Genomic DNA, 21,288 nt, shown 5'->3' on the forward strand with positions numbered 1-21,288 from the left:
ATGGACTTCATATTTTGAAACACTTTCCTCCCAAGCTGAGTTCATTTATGAACATTCCACTTCCCAGTATTTCTTCTTTCTTTAAATTTATGCAACATGCACAGCTTCCAGCCGGTACTTCTTGTTAGTATGAAATAATTAGACTTACCATGTAAAGCGAATATAAATCAGGCCCAAACCAAAGATAATGTGCCGTTTTGGTTAGTTAGGGCACCCTTTTCTCAAGAGAAAGCAGGTGAAAAAGAAAATATTGGGGTGAGTTGGTAGGCCTGACCTCCTGCCTCTTGGCACTACAAGATCGCACTTTCCTGATGAAGGCTGGATTAGAATTGGAAGATCCAGTCAGTCAGTCAGTCAGCCAGCCAGCCAGCCAGCCAATATTTACCTAGTCCCTCCTGCTTATGACAATCCTGTGCCCAGGATGGGGGCTGGGGTAGGGGGTTGAGTATATTTGGAGACTTCTATTTGGAGAGACCAGATACTTGGAAACATAAAGAGTATCAAAGTGTGACTGTATCTGCCGCTAACACCCACAGGAGCTCCGGGGAAGGTGGCTGCAGCTGGCTGGGGCTGGGGCTGAGGAGGATTAGGTCCCAGAGAAGGCGAGCTCACCAAGCTCACCGGAGGAATGGATGCCTGTGGGTGGGCCTGTCCCACATAGCTCTCTCCTTCCTTTTCCAGACGTGGAGCAGATGGCGATCGACTGGCTGACGGGAAACTTCTACTTCGTCGACGACATTGACGACAGAATCTTTGTCTGTAACCGAAACGGGGACACCTGTGTCACTTTGCTGGACCTGGAACTCTACAATCCCAAAGGCATCGCCCTGGACCCTGCCATGGGGTGAGAGTGTCGGGCTGGCGTTCTGACTCTCGAAAGGGGAGGCAGAAGCTGTAGTGGGAAGTGGGGGGTCCCCGTCCCTGCGCCCCATTTATCATGTGTGCACCCACAGGAAGGTGTTCTTCACTGACTACGGGCAGATCCCAAAGGTGGAGCGCTGTGACATGGACGGACAGAACCGCACCAAGCTGGTGGATAGCAAGATCGTGTTTCCCCACGGCATCACCCTGGACCTGGTCAGCCGCCTCGTCTATTGGGCGGACGCCTACCTAGACTACATCGAGGTGGTAGACTATGAAGGGAAGGGTCGGCAGACCATCATCCAAGGCATCCTGGTGAGGGGGCTTTGTCTGAGGTTATTCTGGGGGTACCATCCACCAGATCCTTCTGTCGACGGGGAGACCTTTGGGGGAATTGGTCTCTAGGGCTCCCAAGTGAATGTGGAAAGAGTAGAGTTAAGAAGGGAGGGGCCGGCAGGAATGCACCAGAGAGGAAAGATATGGCTTCCCATTCTGATGGGAACAGTCATTTAAAGACACCCTTTTACTTCCTTTTTTCTTATTTGAGGCTTAAAATAACCCCTGAGAGATGAGCAGGCAGTTGACAAAAGCGGGGTTCAAAGATGTTTGGTAATTTGCCAGAGGTTACACAACTGGGAGCAACCCTCGAACCCAGCCAGGAGGTCCTGCTGCTCAGCGTGGAGCTCTTCCAGTCCTAACCTTGAAAATCTTACAGCAGACTCCTTATCTTGGGCAAATGGAAGCAGCTGGCCCCTGTAGGCTTCCTTGGGACACGAGGGAGCCCTCAGTCCCCAAAAAGCTGCAGTCAAGTTGAGCACTCTCTGGGGAGGGAGGTTAGGGCCTGAGTTCAAGTCATCTGCAAATCCTCAAAGCAACTGCAGGGAGCTTAATTCTGCGAGGGACTTTTTTTTTTTTTTCTTGTCCTCAGTGGTAGGATGGTCCAGTGATCAGCACATCTGATGCTAGATAACATTGTCACCACAGAGGCAGAATATAGAGGGGAATAGCATCTCTTTGGAAACTCCAGTTCTTTACTTTGTGAAGGATGAATAGGAGATGGACAAACAGAAATTTCTGGAACATAGGAGTAAGAGTTTAGTGTTAGGTTAAACAAAACTAGCGGGGAAAGTTCGGACGTAGGCGATGGAGTCTGGGTGGCAGTCGGAGGCCGGCAGGGGATGAAAGGAGCAGCCTTTTCATCTCGTTGACCGACGCTGCCTGCCGTCTCAGATCGAGCACCTGTACGGCCTGACCGTGTTTGAGAACTATCTCTATGCCACCAACTCGGACAACGCCAACACGCAGCAGAAGACGAGTGTGATCCGAGTAAACCGGTTCAACAGTACCGAGTACCAGGTCGTCACCCGTGTGGACAAGGGCGGTGCCCTGCATATCTACCACCAGCGACGCCAGCCCCGAGGTAAACGGTCAACACTACACCTCCAAAGTCGGCTTCATCCCGACAGCACTGTCTGCTCTTCTGCAGATCTCTTCCAAATTGAGAGTGCTTCTAGGCACCTTCCCCAAGCTACTAACCCTGGCTTCTCCTCGCCTCTCCACGACTGGAGTTCCCTTATGCCTGAGTTGTGGCAAGGCGTGGATACTAGTTCTGGGCTTCAAAGTCCTAAAATGGGACAAGAGCAAAGAGCTCCCCCCCCCCTGACCTGAGCAGAGCCTCCTGAAGGGTGCTGACAGCTCTCTCCTCTGCCCCCAGTGCGGAGTCACGCCTGTGAGAATGACCAGTATGGGAAACCAGGTGGCTGCTCTGACATCTGCCTGCTGGCCAACAGCCACAAGGCAAGGACCTGCAGGTGCCGGTCTGGCTTCAGCCTGGGAAGTGACGGGAAGTCTTGCAAGAGTGAGTATCAGGGAGAGTTGGGCCTCCTTGGGTAGGGATGGGTCCGCAGATGTTCCCCTGTAACCCGCTGCCTCTGCCTGGCTGCAGAGAAACAAAGAGCAGAGACATAGGGCCCCACATCCAAGAGCAGCGTCGTTCCTAGCACACGGTCACTCATTCTGCGAGTGTTCAGCAAACACACACTGGGTGTTTGACACTGTTCGGGCAGTGAAGGGTGTGTGTGTGTGGGGGGGGGGTGGACAGAGGAGCTGTGACGACAGTCCTAGGATGTGATATCTAAGCCAAGCTCTCTGCTGATGAAGTGAGGTGGCCAACCGTGTGACTGCTGGGAGATCATTTATGGAGGAGTGAACTTACGGTTCAAAGGCCCTGAGGCCAGTGTAGGGTGTGGTGTGCCGAGAGGATGGGTGAGGCAGAGTGGTGTGAGTGAAGGGAGATGAAGGGAATTTCTCACGGGGGTGAGGAGCTTATGACTGCTATGGAAAGAAGAGGAGTGATTGGGTTCATCCTGGGTATGCTTATGCTGTGCTGGGCAGGAGAGAAGGAGCCAGGTGCCTATTTCCATGGTGTGGGTCAGAGTGATGTGTTTTAGGCTAAGGTGGTGACAGACATGGTAGAGTGACCAGATACCAACGTGTTCTGCAAGCACTCCTTTGAGGCCCCAAATTTCACTCCTGACTAGTGCATATTAAAGCGAGAACAGGCCTCCCTCCTCAGATTTCTATGCAGAGTTGCTTGTGTCAAATCCCCAGGACACAGCAGCCCTAGGACTAGAGTGGAACATGTTATCTTGTGTCTTCTGTGAATGACTCAGAGCCCTGTCTGCTCCACGTCTCCTGACCCAGCACCTCAGACCCAGATTTCAATTTGGGTGGTGACCATGTGTGCGTGTGAATGTGCGCATACATGTGTGTGTGCCGTGTGTCTGTGTGTGTGTGCATGTGTGTGTGTGAATGAGTGCATGTGTGTCTGTGTGTATACGCATGTGTATGAGTGTATGAGTGTGTGTGTCTGTGTGCGTGTGCAAGTGTGTGTGTGCAAGTGCATGTGTGTCTCGGTGTGTATGCATGTGTGTGTGCATATGTATGTGTACGTGTGCAAGTTCATGTGTGTCTGTGTGCATGTGTGTATGAAAGCGAGTGCATGTGTGTCTATGTGTGTGAGCAAGTGCATATGTGTCTCTGTGTGTATGCATGTGTGTGTGCATATGTATGTGTACGTGTGCAAGTTCATGTGTGTCTGTGTGCATGTGTGTATGAAAGCGAGTGCATGTGTGTCTATGTGTGTGAGCAAGTGCATATGTGTCTCTGTGTGTATGCATGTGTGTGTGTGCATGTGTGTGGGCACGTGTGCGAGTTCATGTGTGTCTGTGTAACTTTGTGCCCTTTGAACCTGCCCTAGAACCTGAACATGAGCTGTTCCTCGTGTATGGCAAGGGGCGGCCAGGCATCATCAGAGGCATGGACATGGGGGCCAAGGTCCCAGATGAGCACATGATCCCCATTGAGAACCTTATGAATCCACGGGCTCTGGACTTCCACGCCGAGACTGGCTTCATCTACTTTGCTGACACTACCAGCTACCTCATTGGCCGCCAGAAAATTGATGGCACGGAGAGAGAGACTATCCTGAAGGATGGTAAGGGCGTCAGAGGTGGGAGGTGTGTGGGAAGAGCTCCTGAGGCGCCTGAAAGAGGAAGACATCAGGGGCTTAGATTGCTCCCTCACAGTATGAGGAGCCCTCTGCTGACTAGCTGGCTGGGCTGGTTGGCATGGAGATGAGGGGATAGACAGGCTGACCCCTGTGTGACCCTCTTCTTGGCTGAGCCAAAAACAGTCAGGAGGATGGATGGATGAGTTAGGCAGTGTGGGCTGCCTTGGCCAGCCCTTGGGAAAACTCAGGGTCTCGCCGCCATTGGCTCAGAGCCCTGGAGCTGTGTGCAGCATACAGCCAGGAGAGGCCATAGGCCCTGAATCACAGCCGGGCCTGGCCTGTCAGACAGGGCCCATCCACGAGTGTAAATGCTCGTCGTGTATGCAGTTGGATCTCATGGACATGGATATCTGCACCTCTCTGTGGCCTGAGAACACTGGGTCTGTCTCTCCCTCTGACCTACTTTGGCAGGGCCACTGTGCAGTGGAGCCATCCCCTGGAGGGCTTCTGAGCTCTGTCTTTTACCTCAGATCTGTTTTTTGGGGCCCCAAGATCTGGTTCCTTAACCAGTCAGTCTGGCTCGCTCCCCACCCTCTGTGCAGCTCAGAGAACCTCAGCAGTCAGCAATCATAAGACTGTGTGGAAATCAAGAGTGACTCCTGGTCAGGAAGACATTGGGGATCCCTGAACAGGGGAACTGCTATTTAAGGGACACTCGAGATAAAGCCTTTGGCTAAGGGAAAATTCACTTCCTAATTTATTCATTTTTGTGAGCACAGGTTTTTAGGCCCAGGATGGTGGCGTCATACTTGAGCAAGGAGCCAGTGCATATCGCCCCGGCTGTCCACCTAAGCGCAGGCCCAGACATGCCCTCATCTGAGAGCTCCCCTCAGCCACATAGTTTCCTGGCTGCCCCATGCAGTTTTTCAAAACGTAGATGTGGCATTGTAGATGCAGTGTAGATGTGGCATCTGAAAGGGTCTTCTCCATCGCCCCCAATCCCTGCCACAGTTTCCCTCCCCCACTGTCTGTCTGCCTCCTGCTCCCCCTGCCTGGCCACCATCTCTCCCTGCTCCATGTGTCCTTCGAGGGTCACCCCATGCACTCTCTGCACCCTCACAGGCATCCACAATGTGGAGGGCGTAGCCGTGGACTGGATGGGAGACAATCTTTACTGGACTGATGATGGCCCTAAGAAGACCATTAGTGTGGCCAGGCTGGAGAAAGCCGCTCAGACCCGGAAGACTCTAATCGAGGGCAAGATGACGCACCCCAGGGCCATTGTAGTGGATCCACTCAACGGGTAAGTCTGCTGAGGCCTTGGGGTGGATGCATGCACATCTCAGAGGACCTGAGACAGAAGCAGCAAAGCCAGGGGTGAGACTGAGGCAGGCAGGCAACGGAGGCAGGAATGGGAGCCTGAAAGAGAGCTTGTGTTCATCCGTCTGTCTTGAGGAGGGAGAACAAAACACTGATATACAACTGGAAGTCTGCTTCTGCCGCTCCACTACAGAGCTCTCTCCTGGTTCCCCTTGGCTCCAAGCCGCCCTAGCCTTTGGGTCTGTGCAGTTCTTGCTCGCCAACATCTGCACCTGCCTTCCTTCCCTCACCCACCACTTCCCGTCCCATCCTTTGCCGTCTGGAACTCCCAGATACCTCACATTTGGTTTCTTGTCAGCGTCGGGTCTCAGAGAAGCCCCCCACCCAATCCCTCTTCACCCTAACTTGCTGCCTGGATTCTCTCCGCCCATCACTTGTAATTTTCCTCCTAATTTTATCACTGCAACACAACCTTCTTGAACAACTTGTTTCTCCTGGGATGTAAGCTCCTAAGGGATGAGGAGACCTTGGTTTTGCTGCATCCCGGGATGCCAGAGCCATGCTCCGATTGGAGTAGCCGTTCATCAGGTGTTTGTGGTTTGGTGGCCTGAGGTGCTGTGATGTGGGGTTCAGAGATAAACAGCACAGAGAGACCCCTGGAAGGAGCTCTGGATACCACCTAATGCCTAGAACCACAACAGAACCTGTTGTGGCAAGGGTGACCACGTGGTGCTGACCAGTTGCTGCCCGCTGACCAGTCGCTGCCCACAGGTGGATGTACTGGACAGACTGGGAGGAGGACCCCAAGGACAGCCGGCGAGGGCGGCTCGAGAGGGCTTGGATGGACGGCTCACACCGAGACATCTTTGTCACCTCTAAGACAGTTCTTTGGCCCAATGGGCTAAGCCTGGATATCCCAGCTGGACGGCTCTACTGGGTGGATGCCTTCTATGACCGAATTGAGACCATACTGCTCAATGGCACAGACCGGAAGGTGGGCAGGCATGTGTGCATTGTTTAACCCTGTTTCTATGGAAACTTCATGAGGCTGTACATGTCTGTGTGTCTAGGGCTTTGTGCTTCTTACAGGTCTACACGGCTACTCTATGAATGTATGTTTGCATGTTGTGTATGTTATCTTCTTTGAGGATGTCTATCTGCATCTGGCTGCCCACAAGCACACCTATGTGTGCACTTCTGTGCGTGTGCATATACGTTCATACATGCAACACACTTCGGCATAGTCACGCAGCAACATATAAGGTGCCAAGGGAAGGCATATATGCATGTTTGTTCACTCCATTGGTTCATGAGTTGTTTTTGCCTTTAGGTGTATGGACCAAACTGTCTTGCTATGTCAGGCCCTTCACAATACAGCTCTGGGCACCTCTACTATCTTGTGACTCCTATTCCCCATAACTCAACACTCTTTGAACAAGCTACACTAGACAGCTTGTTATTCCAGAACATCATAGGCCTCTGCTCCCTAAGCCTTAGCTTCCTGGGAACCCCCATAGTTCTTTGCTCTCTTTCTCTTGAAGGTTGTCTCCAGGTCCCTCTTCCCACAGATGTCCTCCATGAGACAAGGGTGCTCTTAGTACCCATCACAGCTCAGCCCATAATAGATCCCAGTAAATGTTGCTCAGGTAGAGAAATAAATGGCTGAATGTTGGCGTGTGTGTGCGTGCGCGTATGCACATGCGTGTTCATTCATGTGTGTATGTGTGTGCGCGTGCGTGCGTGTGCGTGAGAGAGAGAGAAACACATAAATGACATTCATATTGAACAGCCTTATGAAAGGTCCATATGGACAGTGTCCTTTCTGGGTCACCTGATGGAGCCAGCACCACCAGGGCCCCTAGTTGTCCCTTGGGCACCTCTATTTGCCCTCCTCTCCTCAGAAACATCACCTCCATTCCTAGATTGTATATGAGGGTCCTGAACTGAATCATGCCTTCGGCCTGTGTCATCATGGCAACTACCTCTTTTGGACTGAGTACCGGAGCGGCAGCGTCTACCGCTTGGAACGGGGCGTGGCAGGTGCACCTCCCACCGTGACCCTTCTGCGCAGTGAGCGGCCTCCTATCTTTGAGATCCGAATGTACGACGCGCAGCAGCAGCAAGGTGCTCCTTGATGGGCTGGGGGCGGTGGGTGGGTAGGATGGGACCCCTGGCTTTCATGTCGAAGACTTCCCAGAAGCCTCTGTTCCCCATTCACTTCTATTCCCACATCTGTGTTCCCTCTCTTTCAACGTGACCTTCCTCTCCGGACTTCCTTTTCAGTCTCCTCACTTTGTGTGTTTCCTTTCCTGACTCTGCCGCCCCATCCTTTTTCTGCCCTCTCCTGCAGTGGGTACCAACAAATGCCGGGTAAATAACGGAGGCTGCAGCAGCTTGTGCCTCGCCACCCCCGGGAGCCGCCAGTGTGCCTGTGCTGAGGACCAGGTGTTGGACACAGACGGTGTCACCTGCTTGGGTATGAGGGGCCTGGCTTGCACAAGGGTGGGAAGGTTGCTCTGGCAGAAGAATGGCAGAGGGCAGGGGAGTTCTCTATGTTCCCAGTAGAGATTAAGGAAGCAAAGAGGGGGCCCTGAGATGCTGACAGGAAGCAAGGGATGAGGTTCAGAGAAGGCTCTGGGGCTAAAGGAGGATTAGGGGTGGGGTATTTCCGAGGGCACGGAGATGGGGCAAGTGAATGAGGAACGAGACAGCGCATAAGAAAGGAACTACTCTTAACTCATTTTAGCTTTGACTATCATTAGAGTAAAATAACAATATTTCAGAACACTATAGGCTGGAATTACTCCTTAACCTCAGCACTAAGGAGGCAGAGGCAGGTGGATGTCCATGAGTATAAGGCCAGAATGGTCTGCCTGGAGAGTTACAAGTCAACTAGGGCTACAGAGTGAGACCCTGTCTTAAAAAAAGAAAAAACAAAAGTGAAACTAGAAATATTCTGTAAATTAGCCAGGTAAGGTATACATGCCTAGAGTCCCCACACTGGAGAGACTGAAGCAGGGGGATTACAATTTTCAGGCCAGCATGGATATTCTAGCGCAAAACCAAAAATTTAAAAAGGAAATTAGGAGAAATTAAAGCCCCGATCCAACCAGTGAACATGAGTATGATGTTGTGGTAAGTCATGCGAGGTACTTTCTTCCCTAGGTGGGAGGTTCTGTTTATACATAGCCCTCACCCAGGGTGTACATGAATCTCCTGCCTCTTATCCGCCACAGTATTCTCTGTGTTATCCTTACTATTTATTTTAAAGTACTGAGGATCAACCCAGTACCTCATATACACTAGATAATCACTCCACCAACGGGCTACACCCTCAGCTCCTTACGTTCATGATTTTATTGATTAGTTTTTACTTTTTGTGTGGGTACTTTGCCTGCATGTATATCTGTGCTCCCTGTGCATGCAGTGCCCATAGTGGCCAAAAGGGGGTGCCAGATTCCCTGGAACTAAAGTTAGAGAGGGTGGTGAGCCACCATGTGGGTTCTGGGGATGGAACCAGGGTCCTCTGGAAATGCAGCCAGTGCACCTAACTGCCGCTCCATCTCTCCAGCCCCTAAGATCGTGATTTAAATAGCCTTGATCTCCTAAACATAAGAAGGGTTCTAGGGATGTTGGCCTCTTCAGGTAAGGTCTTAGGTCAAATTCCCAGCACCCATATATACAATTAAGGTTAAAATAAAAGTAGGTACTAGTAACAATGTAACAATTCATTGTAACAATGAATAAATGTACGGTGTAGAAAAACATAAGGAATGCAGAAAATACCCCCAATCCTACCAGCCCCCAATGCCATTTTAGGGGGACTCCTCCCCAACATGTCTGTGTGCATTTATGTCTACATAAAAGGGCATTGCTACATGCATGTTCTTCTGGCCCCTGCTTCTGTTGCTAAGCAGCATTTTTAGTGGCCAAACTGTACCGTTTTGTAAATGTCCCATTGTTGACTCAGCCATTTCTCTGCTGATGTGTGGTTTTTTTTTTTTTTTTTTTTTTTTATAATCACAGCCAACATTCACTGAGCATACATTATGTGTGGTTTTAAGAATTTCCCATGTAGTAGCTTACTTATCCTCTAACACGTCTCTGTAGGGACAGCATTTTTTTATTTACAAGGGATGAAACCGAGGTCCGAGTTAGCACAGGCACGAAAGTCTGACCCCATTTATTTATTAATCACAGTTCTGGGAGTGAACTGTATCAGTAGCTAGATGTGGTGGCCTATACCTTTAATCTCAGCATTCAGTAGAAAGAGGTGTGTGGATCTTTGTGAGTTCCAGGCCAGCCTGGTCTACACAGAGAGTTCCAAGCCAGTCAGGGCTATATAATAAAATCTGCTCTCAAAACAGAAATCAAAAGGAAGAAAAAAGAAAAAAAGGCTCAGTAGAGATCAGTGTCCTGCTAAGAACAAGACAGAGGGCCAGTAGAAGCTGAGGACATTGGCAGAGGATGTGAAAGCCCAGAGCAATGGAACTGTCTTTGTGAACACTGACATCATTAAGAATAGAGGCAAGGAGCCGGGCGTGGTGGAGCACGTCTTTAATCCCAGCACTCGGGAGGCAGAGGCAGGCGGATTTCTGAGTTCAAGGCCAGCCTGGTCTACAGAGTGAGTTCCAGGACAGCCAAGGCTACACAGAGTACACAGAGAAATCCTATCTTGAAAAACCAAAAAAAAAAAAAGAATAGAGGCAGGGGCTGGAGAGACCGTTCAGTGGATAAGAGCACTGGCTGCTCTTCCAGAGGTCCTGAGTTCAATTCCCAGCAACCACATGGTGGCTCACAGCCATCCTTAATGGGATCCGACACCCTCTTCTGGTGTGTCTGGGGACAGCTATGTATATTCATATATATAAAAATAAACAGCCAGGTGTGGCAGCGTGCGCCTTTAATCCCAGCACTCGGGAGGCAGAGGCAGGNGGATTTCTGAGTTTGAGGCCAGCCTGGTCTACAGAGTGAGTTCCAGGACAGCCAGGGCTACACAGAGAAACCTTGTCTCGGAAAAAAAAAAAAAAAAAAAAATTAACAAACAGAGCCAGGACTGGTTGTAGAGAAGGTGGCAATGGACCAGGGACCAGCATCCTTAGTCGTGATGAAGCAGCCCGAGGAGGTCAGCACTGGTTTCTAGAAAGGAGGGGATGAATAGCTAAGAAGCACACACACCAACCTCGAGGTCCAGTGGTCCACGGAGTAGAGGAGAGAGCATTGGTGATCCATGGGACCCTGCAGAGGTTTTAGAAATTGGGTGGGAAAACCGAATGCAAAACTCAGGGTAACTGATACCAAAGGTATGCTTAGATGCTGAGGCAGACAGTGATGGAGAGGTATCGCTGTTGAGGATGGGAAGAGTGGAGCATGCCGAGATCTGGGGGCCCGTGTTTACTCACGAGGTGGAGTCGATGGCTTTGTGAAAGACCAAGTCCAGGACAGGGTCTTCAGGTCTCCTGAGACGACACGTAGTGGCCGTCAGAATCAGCAGTGGACCGAGCACACCTCTGTGACCTGTAGTAAGGGGATCTCCAGACATTGCTGCCTGCGTTGCCTGAGACAGTGTTACCATATTGAACCAAATAATCTGCCCATGGAGAATTATGTACTAAGGGAAAATTACTCTGTAGCATATCAGAAAACAGTAAATCAGAAGAGAAGTTCAGGGGTTTTAGCGCCTGTCCCATGGCCTGGGTCTGACCTTACCCCTCACACTCCTGTGGTTCCCACAGCGAACCCATCCTACGTGCCCCCACCCCAGTGCCAGCCGGGCGAGTTTGCCTGCGCCAACAACCGCTGCATCCAGGAGCGCTGGAAGTGTGACGGCGACAATGACTGTCTGGACAACAGCGATGAGGCCCCGGCACTGTGCCGTGAGTCACTATTCCCACCCTGGGTGGCCGGGCAGTGAGACTGGATGTGCGCCCCTGCCCGGCAGTGGGACTCTGGATGTGCGCCTGCGCAGGGCAGCGGGACTCTGGATATGCGTCCAAGTGAACAGAGAGTCGGTTCTCACTGCCCCCTGATTTCTCCCCCCACCCCCAGATCAACACACCTGTCCCTCTGACCGATTCAAGTGTGAGAACAACCGGTGTATCCCCAACCGCTGGCTCTGTGATGGGGATAACGATTGTGGCAACAGCGAGGACGAATCCAATGCCACGTGCTCAGGTGTGGACTCGGGCACGGTAGTCCAGGAGCCAGGCCTGGGAAGATGGAGGGGCCCATGAACCCAGAGCAAAGGGAAAGGGACCCTGGGCAGGATGTGGGGTCTTCCAATCCCTGCCAGGACGGACAGACCAACGGGGCTGGGTGTACAGGGGAACAGATGTAACTTTAGATGAAGATGAGGAAAAACCGCGATGGAGCCTTTTCCCAAAGACCCCAGAGATCCCTTCAGAGATGGGAATCAGGCACCAGTGTGATTCAGGACACTAGAGAATAACATCTCAAACAAAATAGATGGGGGGAGGCTCAGAGGACGATGGGAGAGGAGAGGGGCTGGATGATGAACGTCTGCACCTGCCCCGCCCCACCCCCCAGCCCGCACCTGCCCACCCAACCAGTTCTCCTGTGCCAGTGGCCGATGCATCCCTATCTCTTGGACCTGTGATCTGGATGATGACTGTGGGGACCGGTCTGATGAGTCAGCCTCATGCGGTGAGGGGCACGGCAAGAAAGTCTGGCCAGCTGGGGGAGGGGAGGGGCAGGTCACGGGTTGGGGCTGGAGGTGTGTACCTGGTAGGTTTGAGTAAGTTGTCGCTGTGGCCTTGAGTTTTGTCTGCAGCAGGGGATAATAGCACCACCATCATAGTGTTGATTGGGGGGCTCAGGGTTTGTTTTGATGCCTAGCAGGGGTAAATGAGCTATTTCCAGCGAGCCCCATCTGACCCTGCTAAAGCCTCTTTCCTGCTCGTGGAAGTGTCCCCTTTGCCACCTGCTTCTCAATATGAAAACGTGTGACTTTGAGGGCCCCACTCGACTGTCCTTTCTCTTTCTCTCTTGACAGCCTACCCCACCTGCTTCCCCCTGACTCAGTTTACCTGCAACAACGGCAGATGTATTAACATCAACTGGCGGTGTGACAACGGTAAGAGCGTACCTCCTTTCTCTTACTGTAATTCCTGGGAAAGCCAGAAGCCATAGCCAGGCAGGCCCCAGAGGAGGCAGGCAAGATCTTAGACTCCAGCTGGGGCTCTCTGTGGTCCACTGAAACCCTGAGAGATTTCATAGCTAGGAGAAACAGGAAGGAGCCAGAAGTACCATGGGGCACCAAGGTGGGCAGAAGAAGGTCCCTATGGTTGTATATCACCCCTGCCTCAGCAGAGCAGAGCTGCCCACCCTCTGGCAAGAAAGTTAAGTGAGGGCAGAGTGACAAAGCCCAGGGCCCAGCCTCTTCTCTCTACACCCTCTGCCTCTTGGGGTCCTTACTGCAATGCCCCAGGCTTTGGGCCTCAAGCTTGGAAGCACACCTGGAGGTCAGCCACGGACCAGGTGATGTCAGCCCTGAGCCACAGGGACCACAGTGTGCGTACACACACGTGCAAGTGGTGGTTGTGTGTGCCGTTCCGGACTCTGTCCTGTCTGGTGTGCTGCTGTGTTGTGTTGTGATGTGCTTCCCCAGGGTCTCCAGCCCTGCTTCACATGTGAGGATGGGTTGGGTCTGTACTTTGTCTCCTTCCTCCGTGCCGTGTCTCAAGTGCCAATGGTTCCCCTGGCGGTTTCTGTGTTTCAGAGAAGGATTGTGGGGACGGCTCTGACGAAAAGACCTGTCCTGAGCCTGCCGGTCAGTGCATAGAGGCACATGCACCATCACCCCAGAGCCCCAGATGGCCTCAGCCTCCCCAGTCCCCTAGGTTCCCTGGCCCAGAGCTACCAGACACACATAGACAAAAGAGGCAGAGGCAGGAAAGTGGGTATTGCAGGGAAGAAGCGGGAGAGGACTCAGAGGGTGTTCAGAGGAGAGAGGTGACAGAAATGGCCCAGGGAGGCTGAGACCTGGGGGAAGAAAATCAAAGCCAGTTAAAAATGGGCAGGAACATACTACACTCGGAGAGCACTGGCTAACCTCCGTCTTTGAGAGTCCTGTCAGTGTGTGCAGAGGGAAGTTACCCCAGGGCTTAGCAGGCAGGATGTCCACCCAGACACCTACATCAGAAGGACAGTCCTCCAGCCTCAGCTGCAGCCAACCCCCTGGGAGCCAGCACCCCACGCCAATGCCCAAGCTCAGTGTGTGGTTGGGTAAAGACCTTTCCAGCCAGTAGTCTCACCTACACCCACGCCCCTCCTCTCTCAAACCATTAGGAACCTCTCCCTAGCCCCCCAGAGTAAGCAGGCCTGTCCCCATATCCTGCTGCAAAGGATGTCCCCACCCCCAACTCTCTGAGACTCAGGGAAGGGCCTCTTGGAACCCACCCACTGCCTCCCCCACTCTGTGGGCCATGGTGCATGCTGCAATCTATGCAGTTTCTGTTTGTCTTTTCTGTCTGTTATTTTCTCAGTGGGGGTGGGGCGGGCTGCGGGTGGGAGTGAGGGGGGCTAAGCGGGCCAAGCTGGGGGTCACAGAAAGGCTGCTCTGCTGACTCCATCCTTGCCTCTCCCCCTCTTTCCTCACCCAGACAATGACTGTGGGGACAACAGCGACGAAGCCGGCTGCAGTCACTCCTGCTCCAGCACCCAGTTCAAGTGCAACAGTGGCAGATGCATCCCCGAGCACTGGACGTGTGACGGGGACAACGATTGTGGGGACTACAGCGACGAGACACACGCGAACTGTACCAACCAGGGTGAGCTCTGTGGACTGGCATCCAGCCTGTCCGGCCACCCACCCCACTGCTGTCACCACCCCGAGATCTCTGATGCTTGCCTCTTGTCCTTGAGGAGGCTCCAGTCCCCACGGGAGAGGAAGGTTACTGGCGAATCATTGCCACACACTGTTAAGACTGAAGGCCTGGCTGTTGGGTGGCCTTAGGTTTCAGCCCCAGCTCCGCGGCTTGTTATCTGAGTGGCCTTGGACAAGTGACCTGATCTCTGGGGGCCTCTTGAGTTTTCTCAGCAAATAGCACTGACGTGGTGGTTATCTGGGCACAGGGATGTGTCTGGGAGCCGTGGACTGACAGGGAGTCAGGCATGGTGGCTCACAGCAATAATCCCACCACAGGAGAGGCTGAGGCAGGAGGATCGATCACTGGTCACCCTGGCCTAGGGTAGAAGGCCCCATCTCCGAGAGGAAGAGGAAAGAGTATCAAGGACAGAGAAGAGGCTCTCACGGCCCACATCATGGGGCCTCTTGGGAGAGGCTGAGTTTCCCAGAGGGCACAGGTCCTCTCTGAGGGCGCTGGTGTCTTAGCTCTACCTCGTCACTGCCGAGAAAGAGGGCCAGTATAAGTTGGGTTTGACTTTAAGAAAAGACAGAAATGCCTTTTTTTTTTTTTCCCCTGTGAAATGTACTGTATTCTGACACTGGCATATCAGTTTGCTAACATTTCTGTAGCTCAGTACCACAAGCGAGGGACGTGCTCCACACAGCGTGTGAGGTAGAAAAAGCAAACTGTCCCAAATTCAGGGCTGGCTCCTCCCCAGCCCGTGAAGGAAAACACATCCTGTGTCTTCAGAGACCCCTGGCTTTCCCTTTTTCTGGATGCACTACCCTGTCCCTGCCTCCATCTTCATGTGGCGGCTTCCTTAAGTGTGTCTGTCCCTGGGTCCACATTTTTCTTTTTTCTTTTTTTTTTTTTTTTTAATATTTATTTATTTATTTTATGTATGTGAGTACACTGTAGCTGTACAGATGGTTGTGAGCCTTCATGTGGTTGTTGGGAACTGAATTTTTAGAACCTCTGCTCGCACTGGTCAATTCTGCTTGTTCAGTCCCTGCTTGCTCCGGCCCAAAGATTTATTTATTATTTTACATAAGTAAACTGTAGCTGTCTTCAGACACACCAGAAGAGGGTGTCAGATCTCATTATGGGTGATTGTGAGCCACCATGTGGTTGCTGGGATTTGAACTCAGGACCTTCGGCAGAGCAGTCAGTGCTCTTACCTGCTGAGCCATCTCGCCAGCCCCCTACATTTTTCTTTTTATAGGAACATTAATACTGTAAATTAGTCCCTACCCCAGTGATTTTAATCTACAGAGACATTATTGCCAAACAAGGTGGTATGCGGAGTTCAGCATCTTTTTTAGGAATCGCAGTTCAGTTCATGACAACTGACAGTTTACTTATGGGTCAAAATATTTCTGCAAGCCGTACATGGCCCATGAACCTCCAGCTAGAAGTTAGCATCGTCCTGAGTGCCATGGGCCACTCTATGCATCCAGCTGAGAGGCAGTGCCAAGAAGGTCACAGGAGGCTCAGGCTTCAGGATCATCTCTGAAAAGAACTAGGGAGCCTAGGAAAGGGTCCCTTCCTAGACGGTGTGAAGCAACGCAGGCCTTGCCCAACAAGCCAAGGAGACGGGGCTTCCCCTGCATCTGGGCTTCCACCTGAAGGCAGTAGGTGGAGATGGGAGGGGTGAGACCTGGCATGTGGGCAGTGATTGGCAGCGATAGTTAACCTGTGGTTCTGAGCTGGCATGGCCCAGTACCCTGAGGAGGAAATGGGCCTGCAGGTGATTTCAGTACCTGTATAGGAGAGTGTGAGGCTTCCTATGGGCATAGCGGTAGTCAGATGGCAGATGCCTCGTGCAAGGACAAGGGAATAGGGCTGCTCTGGAAGCAGCTGCTTCCAATAGCATAATGACAGTTGGGCAGAGGCTTGACCTGGGAGGCACTGGGGGCGCTTTGGAAGATGGGTGGTACATTCGGAAGACAACCCCTGAAGGAAATTACCTTCCGCTGGACTTCAGGCCCTCCAGAGAAGGCAGTCAGGTCATAGGCAGCTGCTGAGAGTTGAGACATGGGCACACCCTGCCACCCCAGTTACCTGACTGTCAGTGCTCAAACTGGGGGCTGGGGAGGGGGGGCATTTCCACTATGCCACTGGCCTAGGGGATACAGGAAGATCCCGATGGGTCAGTGATCTTGTGCCCCGACACTGCCCTCAGGCTTCATGAGCTCTCTGCACATGTGGGTGGAAAAGGTGCTGAGACCTCTGGGCCCTTCACCCACCTCTGATCCATGCTCTGCCTCCTGCCCCTTCCCTCCCAACTCTGCCATTATACTGGCCCATCTCGGAGCCTTCCCATGGGATGCTCCTCTGTTGGGTGTACAGCTGCACGTACACTCTTCAATTCACATCCCCACTGAGGCGGTTTCTGCTCAGGGGCCTGCCGAGGCCGCCTTGTCTGAACGTGACATTTCATCAGGCTGGCACTGTTAAACTCGTGCCAGGCTGGCACCGTTAAACTCGTGCCATCGCCTGTAGTCACAGCCTAGGTCCGCCCCCCTCCACTAGACTCTAAGCTATGCCGGAGGAAGGACTTGGTCTTTGAGGCACGCGGGATGGTGCTAGAACATCACTGTATGCAGTGAGTATGCAGGGAATGAGGGAAACACGCCAGGTTGATGTATTTGAGTTCGACCCTGATGGATGGGATATGTGGCCATCATAAGCTTAGAGGAGGGGCATTAGATAAGACGGTCACCCGGGTCCTTGAAGATATGACATCCGAGTCCCTCCATGAATCGGTACTTTCTGGCTAGCGGCGGGCTCACGGGACACCCAGGGCACCCTTACTTGGCTCAGCATGCAGGCTAAGCAGAGGTAGTGGGAAAGATCTGTCCTGAGAGCCTCTCCCTCCTGATGCACACCCCCAACCCCCACCCGTGTCCTCCAGCCACAAGACCTCCTGGCGGCTGCCACTCCGATGAGTTCCAGTGCCGCCTAGATGGCCTGTGCATCCCCCTGCGGTGGCGCTGCGATGGGGACACAGACTGCATGGACTCCAGTGACGAGAAGAGTTGTGAGGGCGTGACCCACGTTTGTGACCCGAATGTCAAGTTTGGCTGCAAGGACTCAGGTGAGAGGGGGCAGAGCGGGGCGTGGGGGCTCATGGGTAGGAGGAGGCCGTCTTGAGACTGTAACCGTGGCTTGGTGCTGTGTGGAGGAAAGGGCAAAAAAGAGCCAGATTCTGTGTGAAAGACCCCTGGGGACCTAAACCCTGGCGGGAGTCGAGCGCCAGCACCTGCAGGTTTCCGCCTTCTTCGTTAGCTGTATGGGTTTGACCAAAAAGGTTTCAAGGTTCATAGTAGGCTCCTAAACACTTCAGTGAAGACATTCTTAGCTGGGTCTGGGCAGGGCACAGTGAGTTCCACTCTCCAGGCCTGGTTCCTCATTCTGTCCCCATCCTGGTCCCTCAGCCCGGTGCATCAGCAAGGCGTGGGTGTGTGATGGCGACAGTGACTGTGAAGATAACTCCGACGAGGAGAACTGTGAGGCCCTGGCCTGCAGGCCACCCTCCCACCCCTGTGCCAACAACACCTCTGTCTGCCTGCCTCCCGACAAGCTGTGCGATGGCAAGGATGACTGTGGAGACGGCTCGGATGAGGGCGAGCTCTGTGGTAAGGCACCCCGGCAGAGCCTGGGGTTGCTTAGCACGGGGTTGGGGGGGGGATCTTGTCCAGGGTAGGATGGTAGGAAACAATCTGGGGCAGGAGGATGTACTGACCTAGGACTTGTCTGAGGTGACAACTCCTGTCACGTTTACTTTACAAAGTGGCCCAGGTAGACACCACTGTCTGCCTCCAACTGGGGAAGAGGAAGCACAGAGCCATTAAATAAACTACTCCAGGGCCATCCCACTCTGAAGGCATGGCAGGGAGGGAACAGTTAGGACTCCTGACCTGGGACACCCTCAGTCAGACCAATGAAAAGGGAGGCCAGGCTAGGGGTGAGGCACAGGGTTGAGGCATGATTTGAGCTGACTACTGGAGGAGGGAATTTAACTGGGTTCCCGGAAACGGGCAACATGTGCAGAATGAGTGAGGAGGGTCAAGGAGGTCTGAGCAAACCTCACTGTCCCAGAGCAAACAAGACATCTGACTTCTGGGAAAGAGGAGTGAAGGGTACGGCCATCTGAGGCTGGCCCAGAAATTGCTGCCCGTGAGGCATGTCAGGAAGGTCAGGGCATTCCCCTCTGCACCCTGCCCCGGGTCACACCTGAAACGGGAGGGATCAAAGGAAGGGCCCCGACCTGAGCATCCTCCCAGAGAGGAGGCAAAATGCCCAGGTCCCAACCATCGACGTGAGGGCATCGAGAGCACACAGGGGAACGGAAAAAGGATGATGGTCCTGGGTGTCAGGTTCTGGTGTCCCAATCCTGACCCTAAGGGAGCCTGGGAAGGGAGGCGGAGGCTCAGCAGGGCAGTGGTTAGGGCTCCGGGGCTCAGAACGGGATACAAAAAAACGTGAAGACCCGACAGAGCCATGTTCCACTTCCTCCCAGATCCTGACCCTATCCTTTCCTGTCCCCCCAGACCAGTGTTCTCTGAATAATGGTGGCTGTAGTCACAACTGCTCGGTGGCCCCTGGCGAAGGCATCGTGTGCTCTTGCCCTCTGGGCATGGAGCTGGGCTCTGACAACCACACCTGTCAGATCCAGAGCTACTGTGCCAAGCACCTCAAATGCAGCCAGAAGTGTGACCAGAACAAGTTCAGCGTGAAGTGCTCCTGCTACGAGGGCTGGGTCTTGGAGCCCGACGGGGAGAGCTGCCGCAGTCTGGGTAAGACGCCATGGGGTCTAGGTGAGCCAGCCAAATAGGCCTGGTCACAATGTGCCTAAGCTACAGTGGGCTGGGCTCTTAAGTGGTCCTGAAGGCCAGGGCTAGCGGGGACGCTGTGTGTATATCCCAGGACAGGGTGGCACAGTGAGTGGCTCTAAGCCCTTCGCTGACCTGATTACATGTCTCCTTCCAGATCCCTTCAAACCCTTCATCATCTTCTCCAACCGCCATGAGATCAGACGCATTGACCTTCACAAGGGCGACTACAGCGTCTTAGTGCCTGGCCTGCGCAACACTATTGCCCTGGACTTCCACCTCAGCCAGAGCGCCCTCTACTGGACAGACGTGGTAGAGGACAAGATCTACCGTGGGAAACTGCTGGACAACGGAGGTGACTCTTTGGGCCTGGGAGAGGTGCCAGGATTGTACACAGATGGCACTTGGGCACTCAGGGTCACGGGCCCAGATTCAGGTGGCCCCAAAAGTGAGGCTTTGGCTGCCCATCCCTCCCCACCCCCCGTTAATTGGGTTGGATTTTGCTGTGGGTCTCAGAGCCTGATGCCCCGTAATTATCCTAAGCATTGCTGCTAGCCTGATAATTAACAAAATGATCACCCTTTCTTTGGAACGGCCTGAAGCCTGGTTCCCCAGTCTTGGAATTTCGGGCTTAGAAGGAAAACGCCATGTAGGGATGGACCACCTCTGTCTCAGGGTAGCCTGAGCCATCGCCGGCTCAGTGTTGAGCATCTATTGTGCCGGACACAGCAGTGATCAAGACAGATAGTTTTAAGTTGTGTGTCAGGGAGGATCTCTGAACAGAGGCAAGCAAGAGACATGTTTTAATAGAGGAGTTTTTGTTGTTTATTATAAAAGAAACTTGGAAACATCTCAAATCTCCGTCCTCAGGAGAATAGCTAAGTAAACTGAGCTGTCGTCACATGACAGTTTCTAAAATAATAAGACACACGGACATATTAGCACAGAGTGTCTTCGGGACATTCTATGGGTAGTTTCTAGCACGTTCCATCGTCCTTATAGTGTGTCCAAACATGTTTCCAGAAGTTTCCATCAGCCCTGACCTCCTTGCCCAGGTTACCCCCCTCAGAACAGTACATACACAAAGTGGCTGCCCTCACCCCCTCCACCAAGAGCCCCCTTTCCCACCTACCTCCCATGGGGAAAGAGGCCTGGGAGAGGAGAGTGGGAGACAGGCCCTGCAGCTCTCTGGGCAGAGGTGTCAGGGTGAAGGTGGATCACTGAGGGACCCTGAGATCCATGCTTCTACCAAGCTGCGGCCCAGGAGTCTCTAACCGCCTGCACCCTTCTCTTCCTAGCCCTGACCAGCTTTGAGGTGGTGATTCAGTATGGCTTGGCCACACCAGAGGGCCTGGCTGTAGACTGGATTGCAGGCAACATCTACTGGGTGGAGAGCAACCTGGACCAGATCGAAGTGGCCAAACTGGATGGAACCCTCCGAACCACTCTGCTGGCGGGTGACATTGAGCACCCAAGGGCCATCGCGCTGGACCCTCGGGATGGGTGAGGACTCTGCCTGCCCCATCCCCCACCCCCACACCGCTCCGTAGCCCTGTGTTCAGCCTGGCCAGGGACGCCTGTCTTCTCGGTACTGTTGACTCCCCCGACTTGTTTCTCTGTGGTGCGACCACCCCATCTTTGGCCCCCCCCCTCCCTCCCCCCCTCCCCCCCTAGGATTCTGTTTTGGACAGACTGGGATGCCAGCCTGCCACGAATTGAGGCCGCGTCCATGAGTGGGGCTGGACGCCGAACCATCCACCGGGAGACAGGCTCTGGGGGCTGGCCCAACGGGCTCACTGTGGACTACCTGGAAAAGCGCATCCTCTGGATTGATGCCAGGTCAGCAACAGCCGGGCAGGGGAGGGGAGGGATGAGACCCGCGTGAAGGAGGATG

General features: G+C 53.2%; 1 protein-coding gene across 3 annotated transcripts in view; it reads left to right on the top strand.

The window, feature by feature from the left end:
- Positions 1-21,288, top strand: part of Lrp1 (LDL receptor related protein 1) — an 83,907-nt gene that overhangs the window by 24,957 nt on the left and 37,662 nt on the right. For all 3 annotated transcript variants that reach the window (XM_021204244.2, XM_029542320.1, XM_029542321.1), the window contains exons 7-26: positions 682-844; positions 954-1,176; positions 2,092-2,281; positions 2,576-2,719; positions 4,121-4,357; positions 5,495-5,675; positions 6,464-6,686; positions 7,615-7,816; positions 8,043-8,168; positions 11,428-11,568; positions 11,741-11,866; positions 12,239-12,355; positions 12,705-12,785; positions 14,314-14,481; positions 17,474-17,656; positions 17,997-18,197; positions 19,113-19,358; positions 19,552-19,749; positions 20,693-20,897; positions 21,069-21,233. In XM_021204244.2, the coding sequence (XP_021059903.1) occupies positions 682-844; positions 954-1,176; positions 2,092-2,281; positions 2,576-2,719; positions 4,121-4,357; positions 5,495-5,675; positions 6,464-6,686; positions 7,615-7,816; positions 8,043-8,168; positions 11,428-11,568; positions 11,741-11,866; positions 12,239-12,355; positions 12,705-12,785; positions 14,314-14,481; positions 17,474-17,656; positions 17,997-18,197; positions 19,113-19,358; positions 19,552-19,749; positions 20,693-20,897; positions 21,069-21,233 (3,520 nt within the window). The remainder of the gene's footprint in view (positions 1-681; positions 845-953; positions 1,177-2,091; positions 2,282-2,575; positions 2,720-4,120; positions 4,358-5,494; positions 5,676-6,463; positions 6,687-7,614; positions 7,817-8,042; positions 8,169-11,427; positions 11,569-11,740; positions 11,867-12,238; positions 12,356-12,704; positions 12,786-14,313; positions 14,482-17,473; positions 17,657-17,996; positions 18,198-19,112; positions 19,359-19,551; positions 19,750-20,692; positions 20,898-21,068; positions 21,234-21,288) is intronic.

Source organism: Mus pahari, chromosome 9 (assembly GCF_900095145.1).
Source record: "Mus pahari chromosome 9, PAHARI_EIJ_v1.1, whole genome shotgun sequence".
Classification (NCBI taxonomy): domain Eukaryota; kingdom Metazoa; phylum Chordata; class Mammalia; order Rodentia; family Muridae; genus Mus; species Mus pahari.